Raw genomic sequence first — 15657 nt, 5'->3', positions numbered from 1 at the left:
TACAATTACTTCAACACTTTCAAAATCTGAAACTTGTAACTTTTTTATGCAGTTTTTATTTTTTTAAATTGAACCCTTCTGGTTTAGGGACATGACTTACTTGCAGTGATAATAAGTGATATATATAAGTTTACAAACTTTCATGTTTATATCTTTATTGGTGAGGCTTCCATCTAATTTGAAAAGAAATGTGTGCATAGTGGGGTAAATATGGCTGACAGTTTTCACACATCCCAGCTGAGAGCTTGAAAGTGAAAGGCTTAATAGAGCTATGAACATACCCATGTCCAAGAAGAATCACAATATACCCCTGCGTCTCTCTTGTACCCATCTCCTGAAGTTTTTAAAAAATTTACGTTCATTTCCCTTCCTGCTTTCCATTCTCTTTTACACAATGCATGATTTTTAATTTAAAATTTGAAGTGTGACTCATTCATATGCAACCAATGTTTCACTGACAGTTACCAGTGAACTCTAGTACGGATTAAGAAAGGAATGCTGAACTACATTTCAACCTGTTTCAAGTACGTTAGTGCAAGATTAGGAATTTTTGATTTTGACATATTTCTTGGTACTTATGTTTCTGCATTCATAGTTACCTGAAATTCCAAGAAAACTATGTTTACCCGAAATGTGTGTTTTGAAAATAGGACGTAGCCAATACTAGCATTAATATGGTACCTGTAACGAATTTTTTTTTTTTTAGAACATTACTTAGTCCGGACATTGGGTTAATTTCTCTAACAGGAAGCATTATATTACCTCTGCTAGACTATATCATAGCATTAGGCATTGTGTGGACCTCAACATAGAGGTCAATTCCAGTCATGAAATGGTGCAAAATATGAAGTCAACACTAGTTGCACTTGTAAAATACCCAATATTTTGGCACCCGTGATATCTTCACTCTTTGAACTATCTAATATGAATTATAAGTACAGCAAATAAAAAATTTGTCTCGAGATCAGTAGCAACGAAGGATTATTGTAAACATGTTCATACACAACTTCATTATAACCCATTTATCACTAACCTTTGGCTGAACAGGTGTAGTTGATACAGCAGCGAAGTTCTGATTTGTGAACGTTTGGCTTGGAATGGGTGCAACTGCCACAGACGCGGTCGGGGGAGGAGTTGGCCCTGTGTGTTGTTGGGGTTGCTGGGCAGCTGCAGCACCCGTGAGCATCACTGACAGATCAGGCGAGTCCAACTCCGATTCCTGCATTGAATGCTACAGTACATGATCCATATCTATAAAATTGCACAACTTTTCGTTTGGATTAGTAAGAAGCTGAAGTTATCAGTTTACAAGAGGAACAAAGCAGAACGTATCAACAATTTGATGAGTAGTAGGAACCATTTCAAATAACTAAATTCAGAGGGAGAAAAATGTGCTATTTATAGTGACTAGCATAAACAAGCATTTGCATAATAAACAGATCTAAAACAGCAGGTTAGGACAGAGCTCCAGAGAATAACTTCCTGTCAACTTCAGAAAATACTGAAATAAGTTTATCTTCATCTGAAACTAGGTCGCCTGTTGCTTTCTGAGAGTGGCTCAATACAACACTTCATTGGCCATTACACATGTCTGTACTCTTACACACTGTGCGAGAGCACTTATTGTACACCTTAGTCAAACTCTGACACGAAAGCACGATCATTTAAAATGGATAGTCAACAGAATGCTTATTTACCTAAAAGTTTGCAATACATTCTGTCAATGATTGATCTTGGAAATGTAAACTGAGCTCAACAGTCTTCTGGAAAGTTTGCAGATTACATTTGCAATGGTATACCAGGAGAGAGAATAGTGTATATACAACCTAGTTACTTTTCATATTTTGTCTTCATTTCAATCTAGGTGTGACGTAAAGCAAATTGGAAAAATCATTTTAATCAATAGGCAGGAGAATATTTTCAACACCAAAAAAAGGCACGAAGACCCACATCAACAAGCACAAGGAGGAACACAAGGCTAAAAGTCCCTACAAAGAGACTTTGATAATAGACTAAAGTGGTCCTAAACAGTCATAAAATTGAAAGAATATAGAGGAAATTATTTTTAGATATTACTGCTGTAATGTGTCTTGCTGCTACAAAAAGCCTGGTAATTCCTAAAAACATTTCATTCTAGCCTTAAACATTAAGGGTCTCCACTTTGGACTTGTCACCAACTATTCAGAAGTCCACATAGATTTATAAATAAATGGTTCTATGTATTCAACAGGATACAGTTTATTCAAAATACATTGCTTTAAAATGAAAATGCTGCCAGCCACAGAGAATTCTCACTCAATACAAATCTCACAACGCTTGAACACGTTCTGAAAAACATATTGAAGCTCTGCTCGAGATGTCGTTTCAATTTCACATTGAATGTTGAGGGCGAGTTCTTGTAATGTGTAGGGGTTTGATTGATATACTTTACATTTCCCAACAAGTAAGAATCACTCAGTGTAAGACAGGGCCAATAAGAGGGCCATAAGCAACAACTAATCTCTTTCATCTGTTAGTTCTGCGAAATACAGATTCAAATTTGTGCTACATACAGTAATTCTCTGAAATCAGGGTTACCATCGAAAATATTGGACTGATACCCCCTCCTAACACTAATGACACACCTAACACCAACTTTAAATCACAGAGCACAATTCTGTTAAGAAAATTATCTGGTTTCCCGAAGGTCCAATAGGGATGAAGGTGCTCAAATACATCAGCTTCATATCTGTAGATTTACCGGCACTCCTGCAGGACAAAATTGCAGCACCTCAGTATCCCCTAAAACTGTAAAAGTAGTTGATGAGTCATTAAAACAGTAACATTATTAGTATAATTGTTACTACCAAGGACCGGATGTTGATGACATGCCAATTTTATTGAGTGGTTTGGTGCATCCCTCCAGTATATACGAACTGTTCATGGCAGCTTGATTATAGATACATCGTTATTTTGGATTATATGCAGATTTAAAAAAAAAAAATTAAAAGCATTTGCTTTGATTTGGGAGAATTTTGTCATTTTGTCCCTTTTGTCCTGTTACCATATTATTTTATGAAATTATGTCAAAGCCTTAACTAGTAGTTACACAAACGTTGAAAAGTTTTATTTCAATATAGTAGTATTTTGCTAATGCAGTAAATGTCAACGGAAATGTTTTATGGCACAGAAGGTTACAGTAGATAGCTGCACAATTACATGCCTAAAACGTCTGTGGTGTGGCTATGAAGTGATCGAAGCAATAGTTTTCGCACTCGTGAGCGGATAACAACTGTCACCGTTGTTCTTTCACAATACACACGGTATACTCTCGCTTTTCCAGGAAACAAGATATTCGGGGACTAGAATGTCTGGAATGTTACCTCGAGTTGCCAATACTTCTCTTGATACCTACAGCCACAAAGTTAAGAACGGAAGGGGAAAGTGTGAATTTTCCAGGAGCAGTATTGCATCAGTTTCACACAGCCCATATCGTGCAGTACTTGGAAGCATTCAAGTACAACTTTGAAAATGCATAAAATTACACCATACTTTTCAGATCATTTAAAACAAATAGTAACAGACCTTAATATATGGCTTCCGACAGATATTAGCTAAATGAAATTCAGGAAACTCAATCTTCAAAAATTACCAGTGCTTTGCCCCAGTGCGGCATGGGCACACAAGTTGGATGCCGCACCTTCCGAAGACACTGGCCGGCTAACATGCTGGTAGCGACACCACTGCAAGCTATACATGTGATAAGCACAGTGCAGTGATCATGCTATAGCAAGTGGAGATGCAATTCTCCACTAGTACGTCGCCACTGCATTGTGCTTATTAAGCGTACAGCTTGCAGTGGTGTCGCTATCGATGTGCTAGCCGGCCAGTGTCTTGGGAAGGTGTGGTATCCAACTGATGAGCCCATGCCGCACTGGGCCGAAACACTGGTAATTTTTGATGACTGAGTTTCCATAATTTTATTTAAATAGTAACAGAAGTGGGTGACAGTGTGTTTTCTAGTGATGGAAGCATTTGTAAGCTGTGTGAAACCAAAGTATCGGCTGAAAGGTTTACTGACATAGCATATTGGCTGCGAGAAGCACGTGCACGCTCAAGCATTCATCAACGAAAGCCGCAGTTTAATGCTTGCTACTGTTGTGCGATGTGTTAGTGTCAACAAATATTACACTATTTAAATTCTCTAATCCAAAATTTACATGCACTTATTGGAAAAATACACATACCAATAAATACCAGACGTATTTGTAAGAATTATTTACCACAATGGTACGAAGAAACATTCAATAAAATATGGCCTGGTACTTGTGGGAAGAATCTGTGGATTTCTACGGACGAGACATCTGATGCTGTGGGGCACTATGTAGCCAACTTTGTGATTAAAACATTGGAATTGGACAGAAAAGTGAAATAATTTTATTGACTTCCAGACTGTTAGGAAGGGCCAATTACTCAACAATATCCAAATTGTTTGATGGTACTATGTTATTTCTGTGGCCTGATGGCATAAAACATGATAATGTGCTTTTATTTTTAAGTGACACACCACCATACGAGCAGGCAATTCACTGAAGGCATTTTACTCCAAAATGGTACTCACAAACCTAGCGCATTGCCTACAGAGGGTTTGTGAAGCGACAAGCTTGTGGCGAACGTTAAAAAGGTTTTCTTAAAAGCCCCCTTATGAGTTACATAATTCACAGCAGAAGCTCTCGACATCGTGTTACTACCACAATCTACAATCACACGGGCACGTGGTTAAATGCGTGCTTACATTATTGCAAAAATTTCCACGTAGTGAAAAGAATGGTACAGTGTTTTGACTGTGAAGAAGCTGCTTCAATACAAATGGCTAAAGGTATTCTCTCTGAACCAAGTCGAACTTTGCATTATTGACGATAACTATCACTTCACTGAAAAAGAAAGTTGAAGCAATGGTAGATTCCAATTCACTGTAAACAGCTGGAGTATGATAACACTCATGGTGAAATTGCTACAGCTATTGAATTTAAACTGAAAAAAGTGCCAGACAAAAATACAAAATTTAAAACTTCGTGTCAAATCCCGGATGTACTCTGGGGCAAAAACTACTCCATGCAAGGGAGTGAGGAAGATTTAACAGCCAATGATCTTCCCCAATTGAAGTACGCTCTAATCACAACTGATGGAGAACGCAGCTTTTCGAGGTATAAAAACCTGGCAGATAATCGTAGATCCTTCACTTTCCAGAATATGAAAGTTATGTTTGTAGTTCAGTACAACCCACATTAAGGTGAATTAAAATAACATAAGTAGCCTTATTCTTGTTTTTTGGAATCTGTTTCCAAATCATATTTATATCTTAATTTCACAAATCATATTATTTCGAGTTCTTTTCCAACTATTCCTTATTCAATAAACATTCATTGTAATCATTGTCTACAAGCAGCCTCCAAATAAAAGACCTACAGTACATACTTTGTAAGTTTGTGTCCAACCTATTATTTTCAACGATTTTTCATCATTTTTAAACATTTTATAATGCATTTTCTTGACTTATAGGTCATTTCATAAAGCCATTTAAAAACTGGAAAGTGCATTTTTAAATATTCTTTACATTAACAACATCCAGGCTTTACTTGTTACTATTATAATGAACCGGGATACACCAGAAAAATACCAAAGTTATGCCGCCAGTTACAGTTACCGACTGCAAGAACCCCTCGCATACTCGGACCCGCAAGCAAAATCTAGAGGTTTCAGCGCATGAAAATCGGTTACTTTATATGGTTTTAGGTGCTACTTTGGTCACCTTATGTGCAGAACTTAAGTTGTGGAAATTCAGGAAGAAATTTCTGCAAGGGACAAGTCTGAATAGCACAAATTTTGTCATACATGTTTCTTTTATTGAGCACTGGACTGGTAGATTCAAATTTCCTTACCAATCTTTCATCACACTTCTTGAAGGTAGATTAGCTTCAGGAAAGGTTTTAATAAATTCCTTTAACCCATTAGTGCTGGAATTAATTTTTTTCTGAGATTATTATATTTCTTGTGTTTTACTGCATGTCCGAGACAAAAATAAACTAATGAAAGAAGTTTCAGAATTTTGGGACCGCTAGGTCATAAGATATTTGATGTTGCCATACACAATGCTAGGCACTTGCATCATCTGTTTTAAACGAGTTTTGGAAGAAGAATTTAAGTTAAAAGGTAGTTCTTCTGTTTGTCATACAATAGCAATGTTGACAAATTTTAGCATTAATTATAAGAACACGGAATATAACTTTTTATTCACATCACAGCTAAACAAACTTACTGAACAAAGGAAAAAATATTTGTTTGCAATGCAGACACATGCATGGTTTGTTGCCTGTCAAAACAAAACCCATACTGGAACAACAGAATAATTTAAAAAAAAGACAATTAAGAACCAACAAACTTCAGATGCAGTTACACACCATAGACTAACTGCAGTAGTCAATATTCTCTGAGGCAGATAAAAGCCTACCTTCAATACTTGTGCTTTAGACACAAGGTTAGAGAATGACAGTCCCAATCAGAATGCTTGGAAGGCAACTTATTTTATCCAGAAATGAAGCTATGAATTTCATTAAAAGTTATTTGTGGATCTGCACAATTTAAAAACCCTGCATATTTTTGGTTTCTAGAACTAAATGTTCTATCAGCAGGTTATCCACAAACCATTAAAAACTGAACAATAGTCATGAATTTGTATTCACTAAAATTAGGTTCTGGAAATGTAGACAGACGCCCTATATCAAATTCAGCTCCTTCGGTCCATCTTCATCTATAATTTAATTTATTATTTTCTCTATAATTTATCTACTCTTTTCCAGTTGCGGGTATTAAAATAGATCTTGCATCAGTAGATACAAAAAGCATTTAGTCCTCTGGTGACACCTTCACCACCAGAGTCCTCATCTGTACGTACACCTACATCGGGAGGTTCAACAAAAATATCACCATCGAAATCTTCAGTTGCTAGCATGTCCAGTGCTTCTGAAGGAGGATGTATGAATTAGAATAAAGTAACATGATCTGACAGCTGTAGGTATTTTACCGAGTATAAATGCCTAGCACTGTCCGACTCTTTGGCTGAATGGTCAGCGTACTGCCCTTCATAAGTAATAAATTTCATATTAATCCATACCGAAGAGCAATATATCGTAAAACAAAAGCTAATGGTTTCCACCCATTGAATACTATTTGTTGTAATCTTAAAAACGTTACATATATATGTTGAAACTAGTTTTTGTCTTACCAGAGACCATCATCAGTCAAAATCAAAGCAAAGGCAAGACATGAATAAAAAGAAGCAAGCATGAAATTCAAGACAAGTAAAGATTTTAAAACACTCATCACAATCACATGTCCTGTGCAAGCTCTCGGCTTTCCTTCAATTCGAAGACTGCACCTCACAGAAGACCAGGTGAAACACTAAAAGTATCAGCACTAGAGGAATCTTCTAAAACTCAGCTCAGCTGAAACAAGTGTGAACAAAATGATGTCAGCTTGCATCCGGGAGATAGTGGGTTCGAATCCCACTGTTGGCAGCCCTGGTTTTCCATTTCCACACCAGGCAAATGCTGGGGCTGAACCTTAAGTCAACAGCCGCTTCCTTCGCGTTTCCTATCCCATCATCGCCCTAAGAACTATCTGTGTCGGTGCGACGTAAAGCAAAAAATTGGTCCCTGGCAAGACCGAAACTAGTTTTCAACAAATATATGTAATTTTAAGGTTACAACGAACATTATTGAATAGGTGGAAACCTTTAGCTTACGTTTTATACTGTACTGCCCTTCAGTTCAGAGGGCCCCGTGTTCGATTCTGGGCCGCGTCAGGGATTTTAATCCCTTCTGATTAATTCTTTTAACTCGGGGACTGGGTGTTTGTGTATGTCCCAACACTCTCCTCTTCATATTCAAACAGCACACCACACTACCAACCACCACAGAAACACGCAATAATGATTACATCCCTCCATATGGCAATGCTAAAGATATAACAAGCACTTTGTGCGCCCGTACTATTTCAAATGCTCACAACATATGTTATGAAGTGTGCTCAACACTACTGTAAACATAATCTAAAGAAACAACTTCATTTATAAATTGTATACCCTACTTACACGAAGCCAGCAACCATTTCGTTGTAATCTGAAATCAACCAATAGTTCACCACTCTCTGTGTCACAACAGATTTTAAAATTAAATGAACGTGATTACTCAATTCTACTAAAATTTCTCTGTCTGATGACACCACAGCCTTCCAAATTCTTTCATGCTGCCAACAGTAGTAAAAGAAAAAAAATCGCAAAATCGTTGCCATATGGCAATGCACAGTGATAATGGATTAAGAATACTACGAGCGGAATAAAGTTAAAAATACACTTTGTAGAGAAATGTATACTTCTTTGCAAGCCGTCCAACCATCTTGAAGCAAGAAACAAACTGAACCCCGAGACAGAAAGGATACAGGAAATATTCGTCTGTCAATAAGTCAGTACTCAGTCCACTGAGGGGTAGGTGGTTGCTGTGTTGACTGGGAGGGCTTGCTCAGTATGAGTTCGTTGTGGACAATAGCATTTGAATTTGAAAGCCCTGTTGGTAAAGAAGGTAGGAACATCAATCCAATGCCCATGTCTGAAAAATGCACGCACTTCTTACCCAACATCACCACTAGTTAAGAAAGTCTAGCCGAGATCATGTGCATCATGTTCCAGCATTATCTCGGCTCTGTATGTGGATCAGTGGTAGTACAACAGCCCCCAGATCCCAGATCATGAGTTCAAACCCAGCAGAGGTAGACAGATTTATGAAGCTTGGAAAAAAGTCTATTCGACACTCCAAGTTATCCAGTCAACATGTGAAAGATCTCTTGCATTTCATTGTGTTCACATGACAAAATGAAATAAAACTTCGCCATAGATCGCCCAGAAGAGATCCGGTTTACTCCGCTACCTGGAGACTAAGATGGGATATCGAAATTGATACACGGGCAAGCTAGATGATTCCAAGTCAAAATGCCCGCGCACGGTAGCTGAAGCGAACAAAAAAATATCAACACAGCCTGAAAATGTTGACTATATTCTATCATACCATTAATGAGACAGGGGAAGTTCATTTGGTAAACTGTATATTAAAAAAAAAAAGAACCATTACCAAATCTTTGTTTTTGTTACAGGCAGAATTTTTCTGATTCGGAACCAAATTCTAAAATTCTTCTCAAAGAGGGCATTTATTATATTAAAAGTAAGCTGTGTATAGTGATCTGCGTAGGACCGTTTTAACGAATGGGCACACCGCCCCGTTAACAAAACCTAGATATGTGCTAGTTACACAATATTCATACATATGAGTAGTGTCTGTTCAAAAGGTGCCATTTCAATTTCCACAAATTAAATCAGTATTTCGTCCACCTAAATTACAGTATTTGAATGTTATCGATTGCCATGAGCAATCAAGACCAGGAAAACGAAATTCCTAACAATTTGTGCCAAACTTGATAATGGGGACTTTCCATGTGGCGGTTTCTTGCGGTTTTCACACAACTTTCGCAACTTTTGTAAGCTAGAAATAACATCTTTTGAACACAACTCCTCATATATTTGAGCCATTGGGTGCTCCAAATTAATATGTAAATGCTGTAAAACTGTTCATTTAAATGATAAATCATTATTGTCAGCATAATTGCATCAATTACACAGCAGTTTAAATGTTTCACAGATTCACTACTATTTATTTATTTTCCACTAGTCGATACAATGATTGCCTAAGGCAATTTAATGGTTAAAAGTGGTACATGTTTCGTATATTATCAACATCTTCAGCCACATAACATTGTTTAGATGAAAAAATGTAAATTGACAAAGTAATGCTTTAGAGGAAGTGTCCTTAAAATTAACATAAGACTGACAAAATTAAAACAAACAAAAATCTCAGGAAAATATATAAATTATTACAATTGAAAGCAGTCATCAAGGAAACACTTGTACAATATTCCATAGAGAATATGTCCTAATGAATATTCTTTTCTTAATAATTCATGAAAAAATAATTTATAAATTAAAAATTATACAATTTATAAGTAATTTTCGAAATGAAGAAATCCAGTTATCACAATGTGGCTCTTATTATTAATGCAGATGAAAATATTACTAATTCCTAGTTGTCAAGTCTTATTAAGCCTGCTTTCCTTTGGAACAGTAACTCCTGTCATTCTTTCACAGTCTTGCGTCTGGTGTAATATTGATGATGTGTTCTTTCTTGCTCTTGCACCCGAGAAGGTGGAGGAGCAGGGGATATAGGTGTGTCAAGAACCTCCTTGCTGTCACCTATAGCTTCAACTGTGGAGGAATAAGTTGTAGGCCTATCTGTAGGTGGAGAAATTCCAATTCTTTTTTCGTGATCTTTCTGAAGCATTTTCAAATATACTAGAATTTGATAATATAATGGATTTTTATATTCTACAGCCTCATTCAGGTTATCATTTTTCTTTATAAGTTGGTCTAGATGAATGTATAGATCTTCATATGTGTTCATTAAGCTGCCCTTTTTAATTTTTTTTATGATGGTCAGGTCTTGTTCTAAGTTGGTAAATTTATCCCCCGCTCCTCCACCTTCTCAGGTGCAAGAGCAAGGAAGAACGCATCATCAATATTACACCAGACACACGACTGTGAAAGAATGACAGGAGTTACTGTTCCAAAGGAAAGCAGGCTTAATAAGAATTGACAACTAGGAATTAGTAATATTTTCATCTGCATTAATAATAAGAGCCACATTGTGATAACTGGATTTCTTCATTTCGACAATTACTTATAAATTGTATAATTTTTAATTTATAAATTAATTTTTTTCATGAATTACTAAGAAAAGAATATTCACTAGGACATATTCTCTATGGAATATTGTACAAGTGTTTCCTTGATGACTGCTTTCAATTGTAGAAATAATTTATATATTTTCTCTTGAGATTTTTGTTTGTTTTAATGTTGTCAATCTTATGTTAATTTTAAGGACACTTCCTCTAAAGCATTACTTTGTCAATTTATGTATTTTTCATCTAAAGAATGTTATGTGGCTGAAGATGTTAATAATATACGAAACATGTAACACTTTTAACCATTAAATTGCCTTAGGCAATCATCGTATCGACTAGGTGGAAAATAAATAAATACTTAGTTGTGAATCTATTGAAGTGCGATACGGACCACGAAACTAATTTTATGTAAGTTTAAATGTTTAGCGTCTTAGTGTCGTGCGCGAACGGTGTCTGGATTAGCGTAAAATTGCGTGCAAGCACTCGATTCCGCAGGACATCAAAAACTTCTACGGCGCTCCAACGCAACTGAGTGGTAAGACCCGGTGTTACACGATTATAAATGATCAGTAGAACACTAGAAGTATAAAAATATTCTGTTACATTTGGTTTGTGTTAATAACACTAAAACAGTTCAATTTTTCAGTTAATGTTTACCTTTTTGATATTATTATTAATAATGCCCTGAAGAGACTAAATTGAAATTTTATCCCTTTTTTTTAAACGTAGTATTCCCTGTCCAGCTACTCATTCCTGCGATCTGACTAACGAAAATTTTTGCGGAGAACACTGCTGTGTAGTAAGTTGATCCTAAACATGCAGTAATTCCATATTGTAGACCAATTTAAAGAAATACACTGGCAGACAAAGAAGGCAGGCAAAGCATTAGGTAGCCACCCGGAGCTAGACACTGATATAGAGGGTTGGATAGACTGATTTTCATAGACTTCTCGCTTTCGAGTGAGATGCTATCTACTGTTAGATGTATGACGCTCGATTTACTTTCCTGCGCTTGCATCTGCTGATTATCACCAAAAATCCCAATAAGGCGTGTCTTTTAAGATTTATGGACAATGATTTATATAAAGCTTTCGTGATTTTAATCTATAAGCTTCAAAATCAATACCTAATTGGAATTAAAATCTCAAGATTATTGTTTTCTTATGCCAGTTATAACCTGTCATGTACGGCAGCGCTTTGGAAAGTATTCTCGTAGTAGATCGGTCAAGTCGCTCGCTCCATAATAGAAGATAGGAAGGTTTCTCTTTACCTTTCTAATTTACATGAACAAATTTATTTTCATTCCCTGCCATTATTCTTAATTCTTTTATGCGCTTTCATATACGCATGTGCACACGCGCGCGCGCGCGCACACGCACACACACACACCCTTATGGACTTATTGCCTTTGAGCATTCTATCTGCAGCCTTCTGTGAACCGATTAAGTTTCTCCACGATCCCCTATTTGCAACTAGCTCTGTGACCTCGTTTAGTTCCACATGCTTCCATTTATTGATAATGCATTTCATTCTAATGTTTAACTTTATGAAGCTGAAGTTAGAAGATACTGTAAATGTAAAGAACCAATCGTGATAAACATTCATAGGAAGAGGAATTCGGGAATGGAATAGTTTCAAGTTTCTTTGAAATAATTTACGAGAAGACTAGGTATACAAATGATAGGGAATCTGCTACCTGGGCGACAGTTCTATATGCTATATGCTTTACTACTACAATTATGACTGGAATTAAGCATAACATCACTTTCTATAAGTAGCACACACAGAAAGCATTTTCCTAGTAGACATAAGATTGTGATAAAACATTTTAATGAAATACACGATTAACAATAGAACGTATGAAAAGAGGCATACAGATGAATACAACACTAATAATGAAAAGAAAAAATATTCGACATAATAAAGACTCGAACCTGCATACCTCTTATTACGAAGCGAGAGTGCGAGCCATTATTCTACGAGAACACTTTGAGTAGCATAGGTACATGTACTGACTTATACCTGGTGCCTGAAAACTGAAAAATTAAAATTAGAGAATTAAAACCCATTTGACATTTCCAAACAGGTTTTGAGTTCACAGAATAGTCCACCCAAGAAGTATAGAAGTTTGATTTAATATCCTTGTATTTCTTTGCAAAAGCTTGACGTGTCTCCGATGCTGTCGATGCGAGAGTCTGGTGTGGCCGTTGCAACTTAAGGGAAGCATTAATGTTCAAAATTCTACAATACAATATCGATCACAGTTACGGTATCATGCTTTTATCAATACACTAAGCTAATTTAACACATCCGGGTATGTGCTATTCCATTCTTTCCTGTGGACCAGCAACAGAAGTAGGATGAAATATAAATGCATGTAAATGGTTCTAGGCCCCTGTTTTCATCAATCAACCCCAATGTCACTTCTATCACTGGCATTTTCGCTTGTATTATTGCCGCCGTCAACAGACTCGTCTGAACTGAATGTTGCACTTTCACTTTCGTATGTATATTTTGATGTTGACGAACACACATCTTCACGATCACTAATACTTACACTTTCATAATCACTAGGGACATCAGGGACTATCAGCATGCAATTCTCCAAATATTTCATCATCAACCGGTCGAGCAGCTCGTTTTCTTTCTCCCAACTCTTCCCAGCCCAAACTTTGCAACGTTTTTGTTACGCTACTCTTTTGATGTAGATTTAGATTCCCATAGGGAATGTTAAGGATAGCACGGCTCAAGATGCCTATAAAATCATAGGCGAAACATGTCCCGATATTTTAGTTTAAGCAATGGACTTCACAGTATGCACTAACCATGAGTCTTGGTGGGTGTGCTATTTACCAACTGATGAGCGCAACTTAGCACACTGGGGCGAAACGCTGGCAACCAGGAACGAGTTAGCTGGAAAATTTATAACGTCCAATAATGGACCATTTATATTGGTATTACGCTACTCTTTTGTCTGAAATCACCCAGAAAAATTCAAGCTGTTTTTCTTTGGAATTTTTCAGTTCTTGAATCAAGTAATCCTGGTGAGGGATCCATACACTGGAACCATACTCTATTTGGGGTCTTACCAGAGACTTTTATGCCCCCTCCTTTACCTCCTTACTACAACTCCTAATCACCCCCTTTATGTGCAGTCTAGATTAACTTAATATTTCTCAATGGTTTTAGGAATTACTGTTTATTATGATGAGAAGGTATCAAAATAATTATGGTAAATGTTAATTCTAATGCTCTCTCTCTCTCTTCATAGTCTAGTACTTATTTAGGTTATTAACAGCTTATATAAGTATAATAAGGCAACAAATTTATTGTCGCCGGCCATGTAAACACGCGACGAAAAGGTATAAAAGTTTCAGTAGACAAAAAGTGAGTGGCTCAATTTGTATAAAATTTGGTATGCAAAGCCAATACTATTACACCCTTTCAAAAAGGCCACATCATTCATTTAAAATTTCAAATGGATTCATATGAAGCTGATAGTACAATACGTAGTGTGTTTATGACTTTCTCGCAAGCAGCAGGCAACCCAGGAGTTCCCTGTCGCATGGAGCCATGTGAACAAGAATGCATTATGTTACACAACACTCTGCTCAAGGGATTCAGTTTCTGCATCACAACCACTTGCAAAGGACGTATTTTAGAATGGCAATCAGTGTTCACACTGAGGATATTTTTAATAATGCCACTTACAAGGAATGTTGTAAATGGTATTGCGAGAAGAAAAAAGAATGAGGATTTTAAAAGAGAGGAAAGGGAAAGGCATGCAAGGAGAAGAAGGGATATGACATATGCCCAGTTACGTGTACAGTTGATCGGCTGACCCCGTTTTCACGTGCACTCTGATTCACAAATTTTCGAGGTGACCAAGTAAAATGTTGCAACACAGCAGCACTGGAAACTGCACTTCATGTTTATGGTTGGCCAGACCTTTCGTTATGCACAGCCTGAACAGTACCGTCTACGTCAAATTTATCCCGAATACGATAAATTATTGTACGTGTTGGTGGCTGAGTTCCATACACATTACGCCATTGCCATTGTACCTGTCATGTTTTCGTACTTCCAGTACCACTTCAATACGGCCTTGCCTTGCTCAAACAAGTTTTCTGAGTTGGACGAGGAATTGTTTTATAACATTTTGAAGTGTGCGAAACAGCAATTAAAGGAGGAATCAGCTGTTTGGATCAGAAAGTGAGCCGGGGTTGGATTCATAGATTCGCGACACAAAACGGATTGTGTCTGCGAAGGCGAACATCTCTCTGGCAGATAATGCCAATCGATTTCAGCGACAAAATAGATTTTTATTGCCATGTGATAGCAATGCGAAAGAAAAACAATTACCTCTTATCTCAAATTGGCAATGCAGATGAAACCCCGATAAACTTCGAAATGCCATGCAATACCACTACCAACAAAAAGGGAGATTCTAGGTTGCTTGTACGAACAACTGGATGTGCAAAACAGCATTGCACTGCCACCGATAGAAGAAAAATGCCATCGTACGTTATTTTCAAAAGAAAAACAGTGCCTAAAGCAAAGTTTCCCAATGGCATTCGTGTGAGGGTTCAAGAGAAAGGCTGGATGGATACAGCTCTTGTCCAGGACCGGATCCATACGGTGTGGGGAGGACGACCAGGGGCGCTGCTTCGATGCCCAGCAATGCTACTGTGGAAGAGTTTCTGTGGACACTTGGAAGATGCAAAGAAATGCCTTCAGGAAATGAAAACTGATCTCGTAGTTCCAGGTGGACTCACACATTGTCTACAGTGATCAGATGTTTCCATCAACAAGCCCTTCAAGGACAACATACAT

At 37.1% G+C, this 15657-nt stretch overlaps 1 protein-coding gene across 3 annotated transcripts in view; it reads right to left on the bottom strand.

The window, feature by feature from the left end:
• Capr (Caprin) overlaps positions 1 to 15657 on the bottom strand; it is a 220663-nt gene that overhangs the window by 85030 nt on the left and 119976 nt on the right. For 2 of the 3 annotated variants that reach the window (XM_067145615.2, XM_067145617.2), the window contains exon 7: positions 1034 to 1231. In XM_067145615.2, the coding sequence (XP_067001716.2) occupies positions 1034 to 1231 (198 nt within the window). The remainder of the gene's footprint in view (positions 1 to 1033; positions 1232 to 15657) is intronic. The other variant, XM_067145616.2, reaches the window with a different exon arrangement.

Source organism: Anabrus simplex, chromosome 4, assembly GCF_040414725.1.
Source record: "Anabrus simplex isolate iqAnaSimp1 chromosome 4, ASM4041472v1, whole genome shotgun sequence".
Classification (NCBI taxonomy): domain Eukaryota; kingdom Metazoa; phylum Arthropoda; class Insecta; order Orthoptera; family Tettigoniidae; genus Anabrus; species Anabrus simplex.
The sequence above is the reverse complement of the archived record's forward strand: the minus strand, read 5'-3'. Positions and strand labels throughout refer to the sequence as shown.